The sequence below is a fragment of the Antechinus flavipes genome, chromosome 1, assembly GCF_016432865.1.
Source record: "Antechinus flavipes isolate AdamAnt ecotype Samford, QLD, Australia chromosome 1, AdamAnt_v2, whole genome shotgun sequence".
In the NCBI taxonomy this organism is placed as follows: Eukaryota; Metazoa; Chordata; class Mammalia; order Dasyuromorphia; family Dasyuridae; genus Antechinus; species Antechinus flavipes.
Window position 1 is genome coordinate 669,175,175 of NC_067398.1, and position 24,843 is coordinate 669,200,017.

At 37.6% G+C, this 24,843-nt stretch overlaps 1 protein-coding gene across 2 annotated transcripts in view; it reads left to right on the top strand.

Moving 5' to 3' along the window:
* Positions 1-18,053: 18,053 nt before the first annotated feature.
* The window catches only part of WDR18 (WD repeat domain 18), a 31,014-nt gene continuing 24,224 nt past the window's right edge, over positions 18,054-24,843 (top strand). Inside the window, exons 1-2 of one of the 2 annotated variants that reach the window (XM_051972134.1) lie at positions 18,054-18,293; positions 24,583-24,693. In XM_051972134.1, coding sequence (XP_051828094.1) covers positions 18,084-18,293; positions 24,583-24,693 — 321 coding nt within the window. In that variant the 5' untranslated portion in view covers positions 18,054-18,083. The remainder of the gene's footprint in view (positions 18,294-24,582; positions 24,694-24,843) is intronic. The other variant, XM_051972135.1, reaches the window with a different exon arrangement.

Here is a 24,843-nt window from a genome sequence, read left to right on the forward strand (position 1 = left end):
AGAGTGAAAATACTATGTTGTGGTCCACACTCAGTTCCCATAGTCCTCTCTCTAGGAGCAGATGTCTCTCTTCATCACAAGGCCATTGGAATTGGCCTGAATGCAGATGATTTTTTTAAATTTTTAATAGCTTTTTATTTATAAGTTATATGTATGGGTAATTTTACAGCATTGACAATTGCTGAACCTTTTGTTCCAATTTTTCCCCTCCTTCCCCCCATGCCCTCCCCTATATGGCAGGATGACCAGTAGATGTTAAATATATTAAAGTATAAATTATATACACAATAAGTATACATGTCCAAACCATTATTTTGCTGTACAAAAAGAATCGGACTCTGAAATATTGTACAATTAGCCTGTGAAGGAAATCCAAAATGCAGGCAGATGATGTTTTTTATCCAAAGTTTATTGGGACTGCCTTGGATCACTGAACTACAGAGAAGAACCAAGTCTTTCTTTGTTAATCATCACATAATCTTGCTGTTACTATGTATATTGTACATAATATGTACAATGTATTCCTAGTTCTGCTTGTTTCACACAGCATCAGTTCATTTAAATCTTTCCAGGTCTTTCTGAAATAAGCTTGTTCATCATTTTTAATAGAACAATAATATTCTATTACTTTCACATATCATAATTTATTCAGTCATTCCCCAATTGATGGACATCTACTCATTTTCTAATTCTTTGCCACCATAAAAAGAGCTGCTACAAATATTTTAGCACATGTGGGTCCTTTTCCTTTATGATTTCCTTGGGATACAGATCCAGTACGAGTACTTCTTGGTCAAATGGTATGCACAGTTTTACAGTCCTTTGGGCATAGTTCCAAATTGCTCTCCAGAATGGTTGGATCAGATCACAGCTCCATCAGCAATGCATTAGTGTCGCAGTTGTCCCACATCTCCTTCAAGATTTATCATTATCTTTTCCTTCTCATCTTAAGCAATCTGAGAGGTGTGAGGTGGTACCTCAGAGTTGTTTTAATTTGCATTTCTCTAATCAATAGTGATTTGGAGCTTTTTTTTCCGAATGCCTATAGATGGCTTTAATTTCATCTTCTGGAAATTGTTGTTCATATCCTTTGGCCATTTATTAATTAGGGAATGACTCGTAGTCTTATAAATTTGATGCAGTTCTTTATTTTTTTAGTAATGAGGTCATTATTGAAACACTTATCATAAAAACTTTTCCCCAGCTTTGTACTTTCCTTTTAATCTTGTTTCTGTTGGTTTTGTTTATGCAAAACCTTTTTAATTTAATGTAATCATAGCAGTCCATTTTGCCTTTTATAAAGTTCTCTAGTTCTTCCTTTTCCAAAGATCTGACAGGTAAATTATCCCTTGCTCTCCTAATTTGTTTAGGATTATCACCCTTTACGCCCAAATCATGTACCCATTTTGACCTTATTTTGGTATGGAAGTGTGAGATGTAGGTCTAGGGGCACATGTTTTGTTGTGATTCAGGTCTTCCACCAATGTGACTATTTACTAGACAAGGATCTCCCATTGAATTCTGGCTGGTAAAATGAAGTATAATAATGAAATAAGAGTGAAATGAGCAGAACCAAGAGAATATTGTATATGGTAACAACAATATTGGGTTTTTTTTGGGGGGGGCTTGTAACTTTTTATTGACAGAGCCCATGCCTGAGTAATTTTTTTACATTATCCCTTGAACTCACTTCTGTTCTGACTTTCCCCTTCCCTCCCTTCAGCCCGCCCCCAGATGGCAAGCAGTCCTTTACATGTTAAATAAGTTACAGTATATCCTAGATACAATATATGTGTGCAGAACCGAACAGTTCTCTTGTTGCACAGGGAGAATTGGATTCAGAAGGTATAAATAACCCTGGAAGAAAAACAAAAATGCAAGCAGTTTACATTCATTTCCCAGTGTTCTTTCTTTGGGTATAGCTGCTTCTGTCCATCCTTGATCAATTGAAACTGAGTTAGATTTCTTTGTCGAAGAAATCTACTTCCATCAGAATACATCCTCAAACAGTATCGTTGTTGAGGTATACAATAATCTCCTGGTTCTGCTCATTTCACTTAGCATCAGTTCATGTAAGTCTCGTCAATCCTCTCTTTGTTCATCCTGCTGGTCATTTCTTACAGGACAATAATATTCCATAACATCCATATACCACAATTTACTCAACCATTCTCCAATTGATGGGCATCCATTCATTTTCCAGTTTCTAGCCACTACAAACAGGGCTGCCACAAACATTTTGGCACATGTGGGTCCCTTTCTCTTCTTTAGTATCTCTTTGGGGTATAAGCCCAGTAGAAACACTGCTGGATCAAAGGGTATGCACAGTTTGATAACTTTTTGAGCATAGTTTCAAATTGCTCTCCAGAATGGCTGGATGTGTTCACAATTCCACCAACAATATATCAGTGTCCCTGTTTTCCCACATCCCCTCCAACATTCCGCATTATCTTTCCCTGTCATTCTAGCCAATCTGACAGGTGTGTAGTGGTATCTCACAGTTGTCTTAATTTGCATTTCTCTGATTAATAATGACTTGGAGCATATTTTCATATGTCTATAAATAGTTTCAATTTCTTCATCTGAGAATTGTTTGTTTATATCCTTTGACCATTATCAATTGGAGAATGGCTTGATTTCTTATAAATTAGAGTCAGTTCTCTATATATTTTGGAAATGAGGCCTTTATCAGAACCTTTGACTATAAAAATGTTTTCCCAGTTTATTGTTTCCCTTCTAATCTTGTCTGCATTAGTTTTGTTTGTACAAAAACTTTTCAATTTGATATAATCAAAATTTTCTATTTTGTGGTCAATAGTGATCTCTAGTTTTTCTTTGGTCATAAATTCCTTCCTCTTCCACAGGTCTGAGAGGTAAACTATCCTATGCTCTTCCAATTTATTTATAATCTCATTCTTTATGCCTATAACCCATGAACCCATTTTGACCTTATCTTGATGTACAGTGTTAAGTGTGAGTCAATGCCTAGTTTCTGCCATACTAATTTCCAATTTTCCCAGCAATTTTTGTCAAACAATGCGTTCTTATCCCAAAAACTGGGGTCTTTGGGTTTGTCAAACACTAGATTATTAAAGTTAAACAATATTGTTTTAAGAATGACCAACTGAATAAGTCATTTTGACTTTTACAAATACCCAAATAAACTATAAAGGATATATAAAGAATTGTATATCCACATCCAAATGTGGATTTTCTGATAAATGGATGTATAGAATAATTTTACATATATATATATATACATATACTTATGTGTGCCTATTGGTAGCCATCTCTAGGGTGGGGAAGGGAAGAAAAAAAGAAATTTACAAGATAACTTTATTATCTTTTTAAAAATAATAATAGCTTATTATTTTTCAAAATACATGCAAAGATAGTTTTCAACATTCATCTTTGCAAAACTTTATTATATCTTTAAAAGGAAAGCAAAAGTTGCACATAATAGATTCATAGTTTCATGTGCAAAACATCTTTGAAAATTATACTATGTTATGGAAATGTTTATTTTATTCCATAAATTATAAAAGGAGATGAAATATACAGGCCATCTAGGAGCTATGTGGTCCTTAGAAACATCTCCCTGCTTTCCACACCTCCCCCATCACCACCACTGTCACTACAGAAGTGAAGGGGGTCTCTGAGGACTGAGGCCTATTTTCTATTTTTCTTTCTTATCTTCTAAATATCAAGAAGACCACAAGAGACGAATTGAATCCCTTGTGGCAAACAGGTCAGCATAAGGTTAAGAGTCATGTAAGACCTTTCACACTTCAGTTGTAAATAGCCAGGCTTCTAGAGTTTCTGTGACCAAAAATTAATTTCCCTAAAACCAACATGGTAATAAGCCTTTGTTGGCATAGGCCTATAGAACCCAGGATCACTTCCATGCTCTCATCAGAAGTTGCTGGTGAAAGAATGAAAGGATTATTACTCTTTTTTTAAATAAAGGAATTGAGGATAAGAGAGAAGATAGATAAATAAATATAAATATAGTTATATGTATTTGTACATAATTTCTATGTATATGTACATAATGCCTAAATATATGGCCATTAAGTGGCAGACATACATACAACTAAAACCCAAGGCTTCTTCCTTTCCTTTTTTTTTTAGAACTTCCTCTTCTTATTATTACTATCCAATTTGTAGATGACACAAAGCTAGAATAAACAGCTGATATGTATTGGATGATAAAATCTAGATAGGTTAGTGTTGGAATACACAGGAGTCACCTGACAGTGGCTGCTGGAGATCCAACCCAGAATAGATCTCCTCTTGTGAGAGGATGATACAAGGACACTGAGAGGCAATTGCTGTTCTCTGACTTCCCTCCTCTTTCCTCTGCCTCCAATTTATTTCATTCGCAGTCGGCAAATGTCAGCAAAGACTGCCCTGCAGTTCCTTCAGATGCTATGATCCACGGCTGTGGAGGCTTTCGGAGAATTGACCTGTCCCTTAACAGGTTAGAGAATTACAGTAAGTCTAATAATGTGAAATTAGAAATAAATGTCAAGACTTACACTTGGATTCAAAAACTCATTTTCCAAAAGCACGAGATAGGAGGTACAGCTACAGAAGAGTTTATCTGAAAAAAGATTTGGCAGTTCTGGTGGACCATAAGATATAGTCATGTAAGCTAAAAAGACCTCAGGCTATATTAGGAGACAAAAAATATCAATGAATGTTTATATTTAACAAGAGAGAGAGGCATCATGTGTAACACTATACTACAATCTTGCCTGGTCAGATCACATGTGGAACATTGTGTTCACTTTTGGGTACCATATTAGAAGAACACTGATTAAACTGGAGGGTGTCCAGAAGACAAGCAAGATAATACCTTATGTGGAAAGAACATGAAATTGCTTACTCACAAAGAAATCTGGATGATTGTCTTGGAGTACTTAAAGAGCTATCCTATGGACGAGAGATCAAATTTGCTCTGTTGAGTACTTGAGTTTGATGAAAGAAAAATTTCCCAACTATTAGAACTATCATCCTAAAAAGTAGAATGGACTGCCTCTGGAAAGATTGGTTTGGCTCCTCCTCATAGGAAATCTTTGAGTAAATGCTGTCCACTTGTTGGGTATGTTGAAGAGGGGATTCAGGGATAGGTTATTCTGGATGAGATCTCTTCTGATTTGAAATTTTAATGGTTCTCGTCTGTCTTGCTTGGGTTTGTCCTCCTAAGACACTAACTAACTGTTCTCTGCTTCACTTTCCTTCTTCTCATTTTTTGAAGATGCCAGGACTCAAGAATAACCTGAAGTTGGTTAACCTGGAAGGATCTGAATCTAGATTTTCTGACTCTTTCCAGAATACGTTCCACTGCACCAGTCAGGAAGAATAGGGAATAGAGTAAAAAGAAAGTTATGATCAGAAAAAGAATCTGAATGCAAATATTACAAGGAATTCCTAACAAAAATTAAAATAAAATAAAATTCTATGCAAAAAAAGGAAAGCAAAAAATGAAGCATTTGGAAATTAAGGAAGAAAGAAAGGAAGAAAGTAAGAAAAGGAAAGAGAGAGAGAGAAAGAAAGAAGGGAAGGAAGAAAGAAAGGAAAGAAGAAAAGGAAGGAAGAAAAGGGAAGAAAGTACGAAAGAAAGAAAGAGAGATAAAGAAAGGAAGGAAGGAAAGGAGAGAGGGAGAGAAGGAGGAAGGAAGCAAGAAGGAAGGAAAGAAGAAAAGGAAGAAAGAGAGAAAGAAAGAAAGAAGAAATTAAGAAAAAGGAAGGAAGAGAGAAAGAAAGAAAGAAAGAAAGAAGGAAGAAAAGAAGGAAGGAAGGAAGAACAAAAGAAAGGAAGAAAGAGAAAGGAAGAAGGAAAGAAATAAAGAAGAAAAGGAAGGAAATAAAAGGAGAAATTAAGAAAAGGAAGGAAGGAAGAAAGGAAGGGAGGGAGGGAAGGAAGGAGGAAGATAGGAAAGAGGGAGAGAGAGAGAGAAGAAAGAAAGGAAGAAGGAAAGGGAAGAAAGTAAGAAAAGGGAAGAAAGAAAGAAAAAGAAAGGAAGGAAGGAAATGTAAGAAAGAAAGAATGAATGAATGAAAGAAGGGGTGGAAGGAAGAAAAGAAATTAAGAAAAGGAGAGAAAGAAAGAAAAAAGAAAGAAGGAAGGAAGGAAGAAAAGGGAAGAAAGTAAGAAAGAAAAGAAATTAAGGAAAGAAAGTAAAAGACAGAAAGAAGGAAAGAAAGAAAGGAAGAAGGAAGAAAGAATGAATGAAAGAAAAAAGAAAAGAGGGAAGGAAAGAAAAGAAATTAAGAAAAGGAAGGAAGGAAGGAAGAAAAGGAAAAAAGAACAAAAGAAAAAGAAAGGAAGAAAGAGAAAGAAAGAAGAAAAGAAGGAAGGAAGGAAGAAAAGAAAAAGAAAGGGAGAGAAGGAAGGAGGAAGATAGGAAAGAGGGAGGGAAGGAGAGAGGAAGAAAGGAAGAAGGAAGAAAAGAAGGAAGAAAAGGGAAGAAATAAAGAAAAAGAAAGGAAGGAAGGAAGGTAGAAAAAGAGGGAAGGAGGGAGGAAGAAAGGAAGGAAGGAAAAAAGGATGGGAGGGAGATAAAGAGGAAGGGAGGGAGGAAGGAAGGACTGAAAGGAAGATAAGAAAGTAAGAAAAGGGAAGAAAGGAAGGAAGGAAAGAAGGAAGGAAGGGAATCCAGGAAGAAAGGAAGGAAAGAAAGAGAGAGAGAGGAAAAAGGAGATGAAGGGAAGAAAGAAAGAAAAAGAAAAGAAAGAAAGAAAGAAAGAAAGAAAGAAAGAAAGAAAGAAAGAAAGAAAGAAAGAAAGAAAGAAGGAAGGAAGGAAGGAAGGAAGGAAGGAAGAAGAAAAAGAAAAATCAAATGCAACTGCTCTTTCTAAAGTTAACAATGATTCCTTACTTGTCAAATTTAATGGGTTTCTTCCCCTCAATTCTCATCCTTCTTTTTTTTTTTCCCCCCCTAAGGCAATTGGGGTTAAGTGACTTGCCCAGGATCACACAGCTAAGAAATGTTGTTTGGGGTCAAATGTGAACTCAGTGCTCCTGAGGACTTCAGGGCTGGTGCTCTATCTACTGCTTCACCTAGCAGCCCCATCTCTAAATTTTAAAGAATAAGTGCTTTGAAAAATTTTGATTTTTTGTCTGCATATTCAGATTTGATTTGGTTGAGATTTGTCCTATAACTAAATTTTGATACGATGAAATGTTTATCTTATTAATTGTGGCATTAAATAAAAAATTCTAGGAAAAAAATGTGGATTAGGGAAACCCGAATTACAGTCTAGTCTTAGAAATTTATTAGCTGTGTCATCTTAAGCAAGTTATCTTATCTCTTTACCTCTGTTTCCTAATTTGTAAAGAGAATAGGATTAGCACCCACCTCTCAGAATGTTTGTAAGGACCACAACAAATGATAAAGTGACTGTGAAGTGCTTAACATAGTGCTGGAATATAGTTAGCAATATATTAATATTGACTTATTATCATCATCTCTTTAATCAAATGTAATTGCTCCATACTAGATAACTCCGTCCTGAGGTTTTTTTTAACATGATTTTAACATGTCAAAGGCAATAAAAATTTTTTTATTTATTGGAAATACATTTGACTGAATTTATGTCATCTGACTAGTAAGTTTTATTTCATGTTTTAAAGACATAATATTGTTTTCAATGGTATTATGCCATTTATATCAGAAATGCTATTAGACAAATAACTTCTCTTTAAATCTAGATGCTGTTAGATTACAAATAGAACTTTTAAAGGAATATGCTAAAAATAGATATTTGAAAACTTAACTGTAATATTCTTCTCTAAAATGCAATATTCTCTTGTTGGGGTTTTCTTGGGGTCTCTGGAGGCAGCCTTTGTTTCAGTTCAGTAATCACCCCAAATGCAACCAAGTATTAAAGTCCAAATCCTTTATTATCTCTTTCCAAGTCTTGTCTCCTTTCCTGGGGCCCAGTTAGCTTTTTTAGAGGCCTAACTCTCTCCTTGGTTCCAAGAGCTACTGCTCCCGCCTGCCTTCTCTGGCTTCTGAATCTCCCTGACTGAATCCTGGTTGAGACTCCTAGCTTATATATGCTCTCTTAAAGGTGTGAATCTTGTGGAACTATAGTAAGTGCTAAGTACATATACTGAACTAGAGGACTGTTAAGCACCCTGCTAAACAACTATTGTCTCTATCAATTCCACTGACTTAGCATCTTGTTTCAAGATGCTTACTCTTAAAACAGATATACATAAAGCCATCAATATGGGAGGTATTACACATAATTACATAAATTACATAAGCACATAGTAACATAACACAGGCTAGTAGTGATATAACAAATAACATGAATCAACACAAGGATTTATACATGTCCATAAGTCCTAGAAATAGTCCAAAAGGAATCTATTGTCCATTACTTCGTGTGCCAGGAATCCAATAATTCCTGCAAGCTTTGAAATCCTGCAATAGTCTCATCTTGTGTTAGGGAATCCAGTGATTCCTGCAGATTTTGTTCTTAGGTCTTCTCCTTTGTTTCAAGGTTTTTTTTCTTTTTCTCTCTCTCTCCAGGTGCTCATTGCCACCCATTTGTTTCCTTCTCCATCTGTAGAGATACAAACAAAACCCTTTCTCCCCAGAAGTTAACCTATCTAGTCCTTTCTACTTACCACTTTCTAAATTTCTTCTCATCATCATTATATACTTCAACAATAATACTATATGATGATCAATTCTGATGGACCTGGCCATCTTCAGCAATGAGATGAACCAAATCAGTTCTAATGGAGCAGTAATGAACTGAACCAGTTACACCCAGTGAAAGAACTCTGGGAGATGACTAAGAACCATGACATTGAATTCCCAATCTCTATATTTTTGCCCACCTGCATTTTTGATTTCCTTTACAGGATACAATATTTCAGAACCCGATACTTTTTGTACAGCAAAATAATGGTTTGGACATGTACACTTATTTTGTATTTAATTTATACTTCAGCATATTTAACATGTATTGGTCATCCTGCCACCTGGGGGAGGGTGGGGGGAAGGAGGGGAAAAATTGAAACAAAAGGTTTGGCAATTGTCAATGCTGTAAAATTACCTATGCTATAACTTGTAAACAAAAAAGCTATTAAATTTTTTTTTAATTTCTTCTCATCACCTAGCAATTACATTGGAGCTGCTCACACTGGCCACTGCCCTTCTGTTGGGTTAAAAAAAGCTATATTCTCCCCAATTGTAATCCCTTTCTCCCATCTGATGGCTTTTTTCCTGATTGATCACATCAGAGTCCTGAACTTCTAAAGACTCTCTGGGGGTAAATTCAGTTGCCATCATGCCCCATCTGGCTTTTGTGTGATATCTTGGAGCTGGGCCCTGCCTCTCATTTCCCTGGGTCAATCTACATTCTGAGACCCAGTGGAAGCCCTTGTGGCATTTTGGACATAGGGTTTTAGGTCTTTTCTCACCCTGTCTTCTCACTCTATCTCTGTGCCTACAATGGGCTTTCAGATATCCTATTTTTCCACACTGAAAACATCGATGATTTTCTCTCGAAGTTCCTTGTCAAGAGGGACCCTGTCTTCCTATGTTCATCATAGTCTGGGTATAATAAGCATTTGTACCCACTGTGGCACAGTGTCTTATGATCTCTTCTAAAGGAGCATCTTTGTGTAGTCCCCATATAATTCTTCTGCAAACCTTATTAGCATTTTCCTTAGCCAGTTGTCTGATCATTATTTCTGTAGCTGCATGTTCTCCAATAGTTCTTGTGACAGCTGTTTGCAAACATCCTACAAAATCCACAAAGGGTTCATTGGGATCTTGCTCTATTTTTGTAAAGGCTTCCCCCCTGATATTTCCCTGGGAGGGAACCCCAAGCTTTTGTTGCAGCAGTAGCAATTTGTTCATATGCTCTTATGGTGTAATTAATCTGTGCTGAATTCTCTGCATACTGACCTTCACCTGCTAGTTGGTCAAAGGTTACTGGAGTATTAACTCTTGTTTGCCTATTTTCTTGGGCTTGAATCCTACATAATTCATTATACTCTGAAAGCCACAACAAGTTTTGTCCAGGTTCTAAACATATCCTTGCTATGGATTTCCAATCACTAGGGGTTAGGATTTCATATGCTAAATTATCTAATAACATCTTAACATAAGATGATGTAGCCCCATAAAGAGTGCAACCCTTTTTCAAATCCTTAATTTTTTCCAGATCAAAAGGAGTGTATCTTCTCCTTTGTTGACCTGAAGAGTCAAGCTCTTCAATAACAGAGTATGCATTTATTAAATCAAATCCATCCTGTCCTTCATTTTTTGCCTTAACCAATGCCTTTTGTAATCTTGTCATAGGCTGCTTCATAGGTGGTGCTGATTGTGTTACTGCCTCTCCCCCTCCTCCTTCTCCCTCCACCGGTAAAAGGTTAATTGAGGGAGATAATTCAGGAGATGGGGAATGCTCCTGCTGTGAAGAACCATACTCAGAATTGTACTTAACTCCATTCTTATCTGATTCTTCATCCTTTTCATCTAATTTATTTAGATTCTCTCCCTCCTGCCCTTTCTTCTTTTTTCTTATTCTAACATTTATATAATTTCTTAAAGCCAATTATATTAAATTGTATGTATAAAGTATATCTTTAGAAATTGAGTCAGGTCCATTTTCATTGTAAAATTGACATAGTTGCTCTCCTACTAATTTCCACTCCTCTAGATCCAATTCTTTTCCCTCCCATAGAGAACCAAGGAGATATGTATTGTACAGTTTCTAAAAGTTCAGTGATCTGCTCCCAAGTTATAATCAAACCTTGGCTTTTCGTAAGTCTGACAATGCTCTCTACACATTTTCCTTGAATTGGAAAAGAAGGCTGTTTTCTAAACATCTATCCCATTTTAGCTGAAGTACTACTTTAGCCCTTTAACAAAGTTTCCTTGCATATTTTTGTACTTACCCTAATTTCTGGGTTGAGGAGTCTTTCCCACTGAAATCAGGATCAGAGGCTTTTTGTACTGAAGTCAGGATCGTGTCTGCCCCTCGTTGGGCGCCAATATGTAATATTCTTCTTTAAAATGTAATCTTCTCTGGGAGCAGTTTTCTTGGGGGGTTTCTGGGGACAGCCTTCCTTTCAGTTCAGTAATCACAAATGCAGGCAGGAATTATGTCTTGTCTCTTTTACTTGGGGCTCAGCTAGTTTTTCTGGAGGCCTTCCAGATCTTGGTTTCAGCTTTCTCCACAGACAGGCTGCCACCACTTCTCTGTCTTCCTGAGTTCTCCTCTACTGAATCCTGGTTGAGGCTCCTAGGTTATATATGCTCTCTTAAAAGTGTGATTCTTGTGGAACTATAGTAAGTACTAAGTACATGTACTGAACTAGAGAACTGTTAAGCACCCGGCTAAATAATCATTGTCTCTATCAGTTCCACTGACTTAGCACCTTGTTTCAAGTTCTGGCCCACAACACTTAACTATTTGATTGGATTGTTTTGTTTTTAAAATAAATAATATTCATAACAATAATTTACTGTTTGGGTGAAAAATGTTCCACAAACCCTTTAATATAGCCTTATTTGTGAAGTCCCTTGAGACTTTGTATTCAGGCTTGATCATAACATCTTATCAGCCCTACTTACCAGATGTTGAAAAATTCTTTGGTATTGAAAGTTAAGAATCCAAAACTGAGAAAATAGGATCGCTTCTCTTACTCCTTGTCAAATGGGAGAATTTACAAGCTTATTGTTAAAGAGTTAATTTTCATCTGAAATTGCACAGCTATCACTTATAATAACTATGAAAATGTATAGCATTAAAGATGTAACTTCAATATATTAATATGAATCCCTTTTCATGTATTCACTGTATATGTAATTTGAAAAACTCCAGGATATGGCTACTTTTAATTTATAAGTGAAACATAAATGAAACATGACCATTAGAGAAACATAAAAAATTAATAATATTCAGGCCTTAAACTGTGATTGGTGAAATTTTGCTATTTGAGATAAAATTTCTTAGAACTGTAATTTTATATTATTATGAGTTTGATTTGAGAATAGATTGTCTGAAGTGTACATTGAACTAATGATCTACCATTCAAGGAAAAAATAGCATGTCCTGCAATCTGAAATTGTATCCAAAAAAAGGGGGATGATCTTGGTATGATCCAAGTTAGAATCTTCTTGACTCACTTTTCCCATTGTGCTATTTCTTTTTGAATAGGAAATTTTCCTATTTTAAATATTAATTAATATTAATGGCTTTTGATGCCTGGCTTTTGATAACTTGTGAATATTGTGGAGCTTTGTCAGATGATTGTCTGTCAAATATGACTTGTGTCTGAATCAAACAGAACTAAAGGAGCTTTTCCCTCTGTTATGGTATGTGTCAAGTCAGTCTGTATCCTTGGGGAACAGCCTTGACATTGTTATGACTATGTCCTGCCTTTTTCCTTTTGTAGCAAATTTCTATAAACAGCTTTGAATTATAGAAGTTTTGTTGTTGAAATACTCACTGCTAATTAATAGATGAATACTTGGATATCTGTGAGTTATTATAATAGGATACGAGTTTGAAAAAAATCTTACAATTTTAACCTGTATGTGTTGTAAAATTATTATATACAGATGATATTCTCCAAAGGAGGGAATTAGACAAAATTTTTAAAAAGACAAAGATATAATGTTGTTGCTATACACATGAATATGATTGACTTCCAAGTATTTCTAATGGGAAATGTAGGTTTTACATATGTTAAGCTCTCAAAGTTGAATTAAGGATTTTACATATAAAACTTCATTGATAATTGTAATGAAAACGAAATTGTTTTTTCATTTTAAAGTACTTGTCTGATAATTTTTAAAAGATAGAAGGGTTCATTTTACAAATCAGATGCTCATAATCTTTTTAGATTCATATATTAGTCACAGGATTTAAATAAAGAAAAAATCAACAAGTAGTATATAAAAATTTAAATTCTCTGAAGTTTCAGGTTTGGAAAACCAAATTTAAGAGTTATACAAAATTGTAATAGATCTTGTTACTAGCAAATTTTAACAGAATTATCAAGGAATTTCTGCAAGTGACTTGGAACTGGAAAAGCAGAACTCTTGCCAGAACAATCCTGAGAATGAAGCCTATTCCAGAGAGATATTTCCAGGGACCACACAACTTCCACTAATATATGGGACTCAAGATAACATGTGCTGTGGGTTATTAGACCACAAGAAGACGATGTTATTGATGATCATGATTATATTGCTTTGGCTTTTTGTTTCACATTTGGGAAGTTCACCCACTCATTATCCCCCCTCCAAATCCCAAAATTTGCTCACCTGCCTCCCCTTTCAGAAACTCTGGAATCTTTCCTTCAATTAGAAATCAAATTACCTGGTCAAAGGATATGAACAGACAATTTTCAAATGAAGACATTAAAATCACTTCTAATCACATGAAAAAATGCTCTAAATCACTATTGATTACAGAAATGCAAATTAAGAGAACTCTGAGACACCATTTCATACATCTCAGATTGACTAAGATGACAAGAAAGGATAATGATAAATATTGGAGGGAATGTGGGAAAACTGGGACACTAATACATTGTTGGTGGAGTTGTGAATTGAACCCACTATTCTGGAGAGCAATTTGGAACTATGCTTAAAGGACGATCAAACTGGTCATACCCTTTGATCCAGCAGTGTCTCTACAGGGTCTGTATTCCAAAGAGATCACAAAAAATGAAAAATGAACCATGTGTAAAAATGTTTGTACTGGCAAGAAACTGAAAACTGAGTGGATGCCCATCAGTTGGGGAATAGCTGAATTTTATATATATATATATATATATATATATATATATATATATATATATATAAATGTTATGGAATATTATTGTTCTATAAGAAACAATCAGCAGGATGGTTTCAGAAAGGCCTGGAGAGATTTACATGAACTGATACTAAGTTAAATGAGTAGAACCAGGAGAATATTGTACACAACCCCAACAAGACTATGTGATGATAAATTTTGATAGACATGGATCTTTTCAACAATGAGGTAATTCAATCCAGTTCCAGCAGACTTGTGATGGAGAGAGCCATCTGCATCCAGAAAGAGTACTGTCAGCATGGAATATAGAGCACAACATAGTTTTTTCACCTTTTTTCTTATTTGCTTGGTTTTTTCCTCATTTTTCCCTTTTAACCTTTTTCTTTTTCACAAGAAAAAGGTTATCATATCACATATGATAAATATGGAAATATGTATGAAGAATTGTATGTCTTTAACATATATTGGATTATATGATGATCAATTCTGATGGACCTTGGCCATCTTCAGCAATGAGATGAACCAAATCAGTTCCATTGGAGTAGTAATGAACTGAACCAGCTACGCCCAGTGACAGAACTCTGGGAGATGACTAAGAACCATTACATTGAATTCCCAATCCCTATATTTTCGCCTGCCTGCATTTTGGATTTCCTTCACAGGCTAATTGTACAATATTTCAGAGTCCGATTCTTTTTGTACAGCAAAATAACAGTCTGGTCATGTATACTTCATTTTGCTATCTAGGGGAGGGGGGAGGGGAAAGGAGGGGAAAAATTGGAACAAAAGGTTTGGCAATTGTCAATGCTGTAAAATTACCCATGCATATAACTTGTAAATAAAAAGCTATTAAAAATTAAAAAAAACATATATTGGATTACTTGCTGATTAAAGGAGCTGATGGGGGAAGGGAGGAAGAAAGATTTTGCAGGGGTAAATGTTAAAAACTATCTTTGTGTGTATTTTGAAAATAAAAAACAGTTATTTAAATTTAAAAAGCAATCAGATTACCTAACTTTGATCCTAGTTTATATCCTAATAATTGCTTTCTTTTAATGCATAAAAATCTGTCTCTCCCTGTATTGGGGATCTAATGCGAAGATGAGGAAGCCTGATTCCAATTTGTTATACAATTAGCATGTATTAGGAAATAAATCATTATGATCAGAAACCCAAACCTTTGTTTCCGTCAGTTTCTAGTTTCACCTGTTACACCAGCACATACTAGGTGCCTAATAAAATTTATTGACTGACTACAAAGTGCTTTATATATATTATATCATTTGATGTTCTCAACAAATTGTGCATTTTACCCATTTTAGAAAGGAGGAAAATAAGGCTTAGAATGACTAAGTGACTTTCCCAATGTTACACAACTCCAGGTGTTTGAGGCAGAACTGGAACTCAAATGATCTATTCTGACTCCAAATCTAGTACTACTCCTGCTAACTGCCTCTGAATTTGAATTCTAGTTGTTTCTGAACCCTAGTTCACAAGAGGAAAGCATAATATCACAGGCTAAATTGGGAGAACTTCCAAGATGAGGGAATGATCAGAAATACCACCAACTGTGGTATCCTGGGACGGGTCCTCCTTCTGCAATTCATATTGTTCAAGCCACCATCTTTGCTCTTCTAAAACACTCCTTTGGGGACAGGTTCCCCGTTTGCTCATCCGTCCATTCTGAGGGATAGATTATGTTTTCCCCCGACTTTGACCTAGTTGATGGCTTCTGTTCTCCTTCCCACTAGGTGGCACTAGGTGGATTTAGGAATAAGGAACACCCGAGTTCAAATGCAGCCTCAAGACACTAGCTAGCCATGTGTAAGCAAGTCACTTAACATCTGTCTCAGTTTTCTCAATGTCAAAGTGAGACAACATTAACCTCCCAGGATGGTTATGAGGAATAAATGAGACAATATTTGTAAAGTGCTTCGCACAGTACCTGGCACTTAGTGATTAATAAATGCTTCCTCCCTCTCTCCCTCCCTTCATTCTTCCCTTTCTTACTCCCTCCCTTCTTTCTCTTCCTTCTTCCCTCCCTTTCTCCTTCACCCTCTCTCTCCCTCCTTCTCTTTCACTCTCTTCTCCTTCCCGCCTTCCTTCCTTACCTCTCTCCCTCCCTTCCTTCCTCCCTTTCCTCCCTTCCTTCTCATGGTTCATACTCTTCTTTCTGCCTCATTTGACCTTGTATTCCCAGGAAGATGTTAATGAATCACCTCTGAAGACCATGCCAAAGGATTACTCAGCAGTACTGGACGCTATTGCTCTCCCATTGTGGTCATCAATATTTATTGAGCGTGCATGAGGCATGTGGGAAGGGGATGCAGAGATCAATTCAACAAAGGCTCATTTCCCATTCCTGCTGAGGTTACAGTGATGTGAGCATCCTGATGTCCCTCTTTTCTTGTGCCAATATTCCATGAATCCTGCAGTAGAGAGGACCTTGAGCTGAAAACTGGGAGACCTGGATTCTAGTTCCCATTTTACCAATAACCTAGTCTGCTTTCTCTGAATCTCAAATCTTCAGATAACTCTCAAAGATGTTCCATAAATTATCTACCCTAACTACCTCAAAGAAAAGTTAAGGGAAGCGCTTTGTAAATGACAGTGTTAAAATAAAGGAAGCTATTTTTATTATTTCTTTTTTCCTTGTACTGTTACTTTAATTTGTGATGGCTTGATGTGGACATAGAGAACAGGTGTTGAGTATAGCCTCAGAAGGCTCAAAGAGATCAGATTTAGAATTATGGCACTGGTTTTAAATGCAAATAATGACAAATCATAGCCAACATTTACAATGCTTTAGGGTAGCTTTGGGACACAATGGAAAAATCTGAGTTCAAGTCTAGCCTGGAACACTGAATAGTTGTGCAGTCAACTCTGGGCAAGTCACTTAACCTTTCTCATCTATAAAATGAGTTGGAGATGGAAATGGCAGATCATTTCAATATCTTTGCCAAGAAAATCCCAATGGGTGGCAGCTAGGTGGCGCAATGGATAGAGCACCAGCCCTGAAGTCAGGAGGACCTGAGTTCAAATCTTATCTTAAACATTTAACACTTCCTGGCTGTGTGACCCTGGGCAAGTCACTTAACCCCAATTGCCTCAGCCAAAAAGAAAAGAAAATCCCAATGGGATCGTGGAAAGTTGGACTGCAACAACAACCACAAAATGTAGTGCTTTAAAGTTTACAAAGCACTTTAAAATGTTGTCTTTATAACAATTCTGAGAGACAGGCGCTATTATTATTTCCATTTCACAGATGGGGAAATTGAGGTAGACAACATCACATAGCTAGTGTCCGAAGCTGTATTAGAAACCAGGCCTTTATGGCTCCAGGTCAGGAACCCTCATCCTTGCTTTATAATTTCCAGCCTTTAAATCCTCACTCCATTAACTATATTTTTATAGAGGTTTACAGATCTGATTGTATGAAAAGCAAAAAGTGCTTCTCAGTTGCATGGGTATAAAACACAGACGTGAAGGAAGACAATCCCTGTCCTTAAGGTGCGTTCTAATGAGAGGAGAGAGCACAATTCCCAACTGCTTTAGGTCCACGATTTATTTCCTTTAGCCTCAGAGTCAGATTTTGAAGGCCCTTAGAACAGAGCATGTCAGAAAGGGGAGAGACTTTTCAGGACTTTTAGAAGTCATTATTATTTTTTTCTGTTAATCATCTAAATTGAAGAAAGCGGTGTAGAAAATTTTAATAATGAAGATTAAACTTTAAAACGCGGTAGCGGAGACCAGGTTTTGTAAGACACAACATTTAGAATGGGAGGGACCTAGCAACGGCGAACCTTGGCGATTTAAGTGCAAATGACTTGCACTCCAAATTAAATTTGCAATGGAAATTTGCATAGCAAGAAGGGGAGAGGAGGAGTTTTGTGAAAAGATGGCGGGCTCCAATTTTCTAACCAATGGTGGCTCAGATCCTGTATAATCTCAGGAATTGGGAAGCTGAAAGCTCGGTAGCCCTCCACCCTCCCTCACTTTAAGCAGGAGGAAACTGAAGCCCGGAGAAGTTGGGGGTCTGATCTGCGGCCGCACAGTTACTAAGAGCTAGAACCTCACTCCCACGTGCATCACGTCTCATAGGAGAGGGGAGCGAGCCAGCCGGGAATGAGTCGAAATCACTAGGTCCTCCCTCCCTGTAGAGGGCGTTGCGTTCTCACCCATCCACTCCCGCTCCAACCAGAGCAAGGGGGCGGGACTAGTTTCGACTAATCACCGCGCCGCGCGGGCAAGGGGGTTGGGGCTAGTGTCCGGAGACAAAGATGGCGGCGCCCGTGGAAGTAGCGGTGTGTACGGATTCGGCGGGTCAGCTATGGAACTGCGCTGTGTGGGAGCTGCACTCAGGTACCAGCCTCCACACGTACCGCGGCGGGCAGACCGGGCCCCGCAGCCTTGCGTTGCTCAACGGCGAGCACCTGCTAGCGGGACAGCTCGGCAAGAACTACATCTGCGCCTGGGAGCTGCAGCGAAAGGTTTGCGCAGGCGCGCGGGGCGGGAGAGCGCGAGAGCGGCAGCGGGGAGGGGAGAGGCCCACGTTGGGCTGAAAAAGTTCGGTCTGGGTGGCCGGGCGCGCGAAGCCAGATTAGGAAGAGAGGGGAGAGGGGTTGGGCGGGGAAAGGCGAGAGCTTGGTCCCTGGTTCCCTCGTAGGTAGGGTGGGTAGAGGGAAGAACGCGTGGCCTTCCTTTGAGAGAGGTGGGGGAGGGGGAGAGGGAAAAGAGGGGGGAGGGGCGTGGCTGAGCCGGCCCGAGGCCCCCATTGGTTACGTCTTTGCTCTCCCCCCGTGCGTTCTCTTCTCCCCCTGTATGTGCTCCTCCTCCCCCATGTGTTTCCCCATCCCTGCCCTCTTCCCCTTCCATTCTTCACTGCCCTCTTAAAATTTCCTTCTTTCCCGTCCTGTAGAAAGAGTCCTATGCCCTCTCACCAGCTGGGTAATCTTGGACTAATTATTCCCCCTTCTCTGCGCCTCAGTTTCTAAACCCTTCCGAGGAGGGAGCAGAGTATCGGACTAGGTGACCTTCGAGGGCTCTTCTGGTCGCCAGCCAATCGATATGTATTGATTAAAGATCTATTATACTCCGGGTGCTGGGGATACAAAAGAAAAAAGGGAAAAGTTTCTGCACTCAAAGAGACTGCGTTCAGCTGGAGGAGGCAACGTTTCGGGGCTAGGGATGGAGGATTGGGACTAATCAGCCCATAACTAAACATTTAAGCCCCTACCACGTGCCCGGCACTAGACCATGCATTGAGGATAGAAAAATAGGCAAAAAAAAAAAACATGGTTCCTCTTTTCAGGGAGATGGCAGTCTAATGAGGGACACAGTATGAAAGCACGGATGTGCAAACAAGATAGAGATGAGATACTCTGGTGGTAATTACCGAGAAAAAGCTCCTCTCGAACAAAATATACCCAAAGTAAAATTTTGTGGATGACGCTCCATTAAACATATTAATGCCTCACAGGTTTGGGGCTGTGCGCATCCGAGCCAACACAAAACATAGACAAAGTAATTGCTAGAAAAATGGAGACCAAAATAAAACCCCAAAACAAATTGTCACAGCGTTATGCTGGAATATAATGTCTTATCATTTTGTAATAAAACCTCTAGTTAGTTTCTCCAGTTTTCCTTTTTTCAAAATAATCTTTTGCATAGATCTGGCTTTCTTGGACTATTCATAGTCAGTAGGACAAAATGCATAACCCTTAGGATGTCTTTCCCCAGCATGACAACAACCAGTCTTATTTCATACTATTTAATGTTTTTCATACACATATATCTCCCCTTATCTCCTTTTCTTAAAATGTTTCCCTCCTCAAATTTCTCCTAAGGTATTTGTTTGAGTGTATAGACAGACTACTTTTAAAAAATTACTTTTCTCCCATCACACCATTTTATTTTATTTTATTTCATATCCATATCTTAGTTCCTTCTTTTCAATAGACTATAAGTTCCTTGGAAATAGAGATTATAGTTGTGTTGAAATAAAAATATTAAGCAGAATTGTGTCAGAAAGTTGTTGATTAACAATTTTCCAAGTTCGGGTATTCTTTTGGGGAGAAAAATACCCAAACTAACAGAGTCACCTCATTTCTTTGGACGTTTCTGCCCACAAAGCAATGTGAGAGAACATTTATTGGAATCTTGAACAAGCAAAAGGTCAGTTTAGGGTTAACCTTTTACTCTATTCAATAGAACAATAGTCACTTAACTTTTAAAAGTACTCATTGCTTTCTTTAATGCTTCAGTCTGGAGTTCTGAGTGTTCTCCTCCCAGGGATCTATATGTTTATCCAGTTTATACTTAACTGGCTTTGTTATTGTAATCTCTTGTGATTCCTTGGACCCTAAACCAGGCCTTTTTACTTATTCTAGTAAGAGGATAGGTTACCACTACTTTGGTCTAGCTATCTATCTCATCCCCCTTTTTTGCCTTCAATCTTACCCACCATCAGTATCTTTCCCAAAAAGTTCTGCCTTCTCATTAAGTGCCTTAAGTATTTAAGCTTCAGCTTCAGTATTTGTGCTTCCAATGTTAGCTTAAATTAATTTAAGTATTGGCTAATTTGATCTCTTTGCTGTCAAGTCTCTTCCAGCATCACAATTTGAAAGCATCAGTTCTTCAGTCATTCAGCTTTTTTTATAGTCCAACTCTCACGGTCCATACATTACTACTGTAAAAACCATAGCTTTGACTATACGGACCTTTGTCTGAAGGGTGACATCTCTGCTTTTTAGCGTGCTGTCCAGATAGATTTGCAATAGTTTTTTTTCCAAGGAGCAAGTGTCTTTTAATTTAATTGTTGCCGACCCTGTTTGCTGTAATCTTTGAGTCCAAGAATATAAAATCTGAAACTGCTTCCCTATCTTTGCCAGGAAATGATGGGACATTTGGCATGGTGGGGAGTGGTGGTGTTATGTTTACCTTCAAGCCAACTTTTACACTTTTCTCTTTCACACTAATTAAGAGGCTTCTTAATTCTTCACTTTCTGCCATCACAGCGACATCATCTGCCTCTCTGAGATTGTTGATATTTCTCCCAGCAACCTTAATTCTGGCTTTTGATTCAACCAGCCTAACATTTTTTATGATGTATTCTGCACAGAAGTTAAATAAGGGGACAGTGTACAGCCTTGTATGCTTCTTTCAGTCTGTTCATTCATGTTTGTTCTGACTTGCTTCTTGATCTACATACAGGTTCCTCAGAAGACAATATCATCTGGCATTCCCATCTCTTTGAGGATGTGTATGTTTTGTTATGAACCCACACAGTCAAAACCTTTAATATAGTTGATGAAGATGTTTTTCTGGTACTTCCTTGCTTTTTCTATAACCCAGTGAATGTTGACAATTTGGTCTCTAGTTCCTCTGCTTCTTCAGAAACTAGTCTATACTTTTGGTAATTCTTGATTCATTTGTTGCTGAAGCCTACCTTGCAGAATTTTAAGCATTACCTTTGAAATGAACACGATTATTTGGCAATTTAAATATTCCCGTGAACTGCCCTTCTTTAGGATTGAATGCAGCTTGCCACAATCCTTTAACACCATCTTTTTGGATTTTAAATAGCTCAAATGGAACTCTTTCACCTCCACTAGCCTTATTGTTTGCAGTGCCTAGGTCCTAATTATTAGTGAATACAAGGTCTTTCTTGTCTAATTCTTTTGTGTGTTCTTGCCATCTCTTCTTTTTTTTTTTATTTAAAAATTTTTAATAGTATTTCATTTTTGCAAATACATGCAAAAATTGTTTTCTTTTAAAACCTTGTGTTACAAATTTTTCTCCCTCTACCGATTCCACACAGCAATCTAATATAGGTTAAACTTGTAAATCTTCTAAACATATTTACATATTCATCATGCTATACAAAAAAAAAAAAATTAGATCCACATTCGATCTTCATATTCTCTTTCTGGATGTGGAGGGGGACTTTTTATCCAAGTCAATTGGAATTGCCTTGAATTACCTCATTGTTGAAAAGAGCAAGTCCATCACAGTTAATCTTATTATCTTGTGTTACTGTGTACAATGTTCTCTTTGTTCTGCTCACTACACTATTTAGCATCAGTTTATATAAGACTTTCCAGGTTTTTCTGAAATCAGTCTACTCATCATTTCTCATAGGACAGTAATATTCCATTACATTCATACACTATAACTGTTCAGCCATTACCCAACTAATGGGCATCCACTCAATTTCCAGTTCCTTGGCATTACAAAAAGAGCTGCTATAAACATTTTTGCACATGTGAGTCTCTTTTCCTCTTTTATGATCTCTTTGGGATACAGGCTCAGTAGAGACACTGCTGCATCAGAGGGTATGCATAGTTTGGACATAGTTCCAAATTGTTCTCCAGAATAGCTGGATCTGTTTTTAACTTTACTAATAATGTATCAGTGTCCTAGTTTTCCTACATCTCTTCCAGTATTTATCTTATTTTTTCCTATCATCTTTGCTAATCTGAATTATGAAATGACATCTCAGAGTTGTCTTAATTTGCATTTCTCTAATTGATAGTGATTTAGAGCATTTTTTCATATGAAAAGAAATAGCTTTAATTTCTTCATTTGAAACTTGTCTGTTCATATCCTTTGACCATTTATCAATTGGGGAATGGCTTACATTCTTATAAATTTGAGTCAATTCTTTCTATATTTTAGAAATGAGGCCTTTATTTAAAACACTGTTGCCATCTCTTCTGCTTCTATTAAATCCCTACCAGTTTTGTTTTTGATCATATCCATTTTTGCATGAAAAATTAATGACTTCATTTTTTAAAAAAGAGATTGTTTTATTGTTTCCTTCTTTTTTTTTTTTGCACTGTTCATTTAAGAAAACTTTCTTATCTTTTCTTGTTATTCTCTGCAATTTGGGTATATCTTTCCCTTTCCTTTTTTCTTTCATCATTTTGTAAAGCCTCATCAGAAGTAATTTTGCTTTTTTACTATTCTTTTTCTTTTTTTGTTCCTAACCTTTTGTATAATATTGCAAACCTCTGTCCATAGTTCTTCAGATACTCTATCAATTCTAATCCCTTAAATTTATTCATCACTTCTACTTTATAAGAAATGCCATGTAGGTCATAGCTATATGGCCTGATGGTTTTCCTTGCTTTCTTCAATTTAAGTCCAAATTTTGCAAGAAGAATCTCATGATCTGAGTCACAGTCGATTCCAGATCTCATTTAATTGACTGTGTAGAACTTCTCTACATTTGGCTGCAAAGTATATAATCATTTTGATTTTGATATTGACCATCTGGTGATATCCATGTGTTTGTTTTGACCAGCAAGTTGTCTTGACAAACTCTTACTAGTTTATGCCCTGCTTCATTTTGTACTCCCAGACTAAAATTTCCTATTATTCCAATGATCTTTTGATTTCCTTCTTTAGCATTCCATTCCCCCATGATAAATGTAACATCGTTTGGAGAGATGAAAATAGGGGTGGTAACAATAATTCAGGTACATTACTTAAATGGTACACTACACTGTAGTCTGTTAAGTGTGCAGTAGTTTCGAGTCTAAAAAACAATGTACAAAACCTTAATTTAAAAATACTGTTATTGCCCAAAAAGTCCATCCACTATTGCCAGCAAATTGTAATCTTTTTGCTGATTGAGAATTGTCTTGAGGTTGATAACTGTTGAGGTGAGCTGACTGTTCAGGATGGTGGTTGTGGCAATTTCTTAAAATAAGGCATCAATGAAGTTTGCCACATTGATTGACTCTTCCTTTCACTTGAACACAAATGCCATTGTAGCGTTATTAATTGGCCTGATTTCAATATAAATGTTTCTCAGGGAATGAGGGCTTGGGGGACAGAGATAGCTAGTCAGAGAGTCAGAACACATCTTATATGGATGCAGGGTCCCCAAACAATTACAATCAAAGATCACTGATCTGAGATATTATAATAAAACATTTGAAATAGTGTAAGAATTACCAAAGATGTGATGCAGAGACATGGATGTGAGCACATACTGTTGGAAAAGTGACACCAACAGACTTGCTCAGTACCGGGTTGCCATAGACCTTCAGTTTGTGTGAAAACAAGCCCACCCCCCACTCCCACACACACAGTGTCTCCAAAGCACAATATTCCAGGCCATCTCCCAACCAGGCCACCTGCCCTTTGTGCCCTGGGAGGTGACCTTTGCCCCCCCCACTCCCTTTGTAGCTTGCCATTATGTGTTGTCTCTCTACCAGAATCGTCAACCTCTGCCTTTCTTATATTTATGACCTATGGGTAGCTCCTGGCACATAGTAAATACTTAATAAATGTTTTTCCATTCATCAATTCATGTGCTGCTATAGATAAAGAAGCTGAGACTCAGTAAATTTAAGGGACTTGCTCAAAGCTGCCATCTGGGGGTCTTTGGACACCAAATTTAACTCAGATTTCTGCTGACTCCCAAGGGTAACCATTTACATGTCTACTTTGCTTTTCCCGCTATTGCAAGAAGTGTAGACCAGCAGACATTCTGAGAACTGTTTGTGTGACAAGGACAATTCCCACCTCCCCCTCCCCCCCCAACACACCCCAACCAATTCCATTTGTCTCTTTTCAAATAGGAATTGTGGTCTTTGGGAGGGGCCAGGAGCATGCTCCCCCCTTCTGTCCACACTCTGGAGTGGCTGGCCTGGCCTGGCCTACTGGGTCTCCTGCCGCAGCAGAAAATGACCTTGTGTCAGGGAGAGGCAAAGGAAAATAAGTTTCTCTCTCAGCTCAACGGCATCCCCACCTGTGCTGTATTCCCCACAGGATCAGCTTCAACAGAAGATCGTATGCCCCGGACTGGTGACGTGTCTGACTGCGTCTCCTAATGGCCTCTACGTCCTGGCCGGCATTGCAGAGAGCATATACTTATGGGAGGTAAGGAGCGGAAACCCTCTCCCCAGGCCGGATCAATACTGTTTTCAGTGACGGAATTATCTGGCCTTGTTTGTTGGCACTATAATTTGAGACCTCCATCTTCCTGGGCCAAAATCAAGGACAAAACTCCTGCCTTTTCCATTGCTGTCC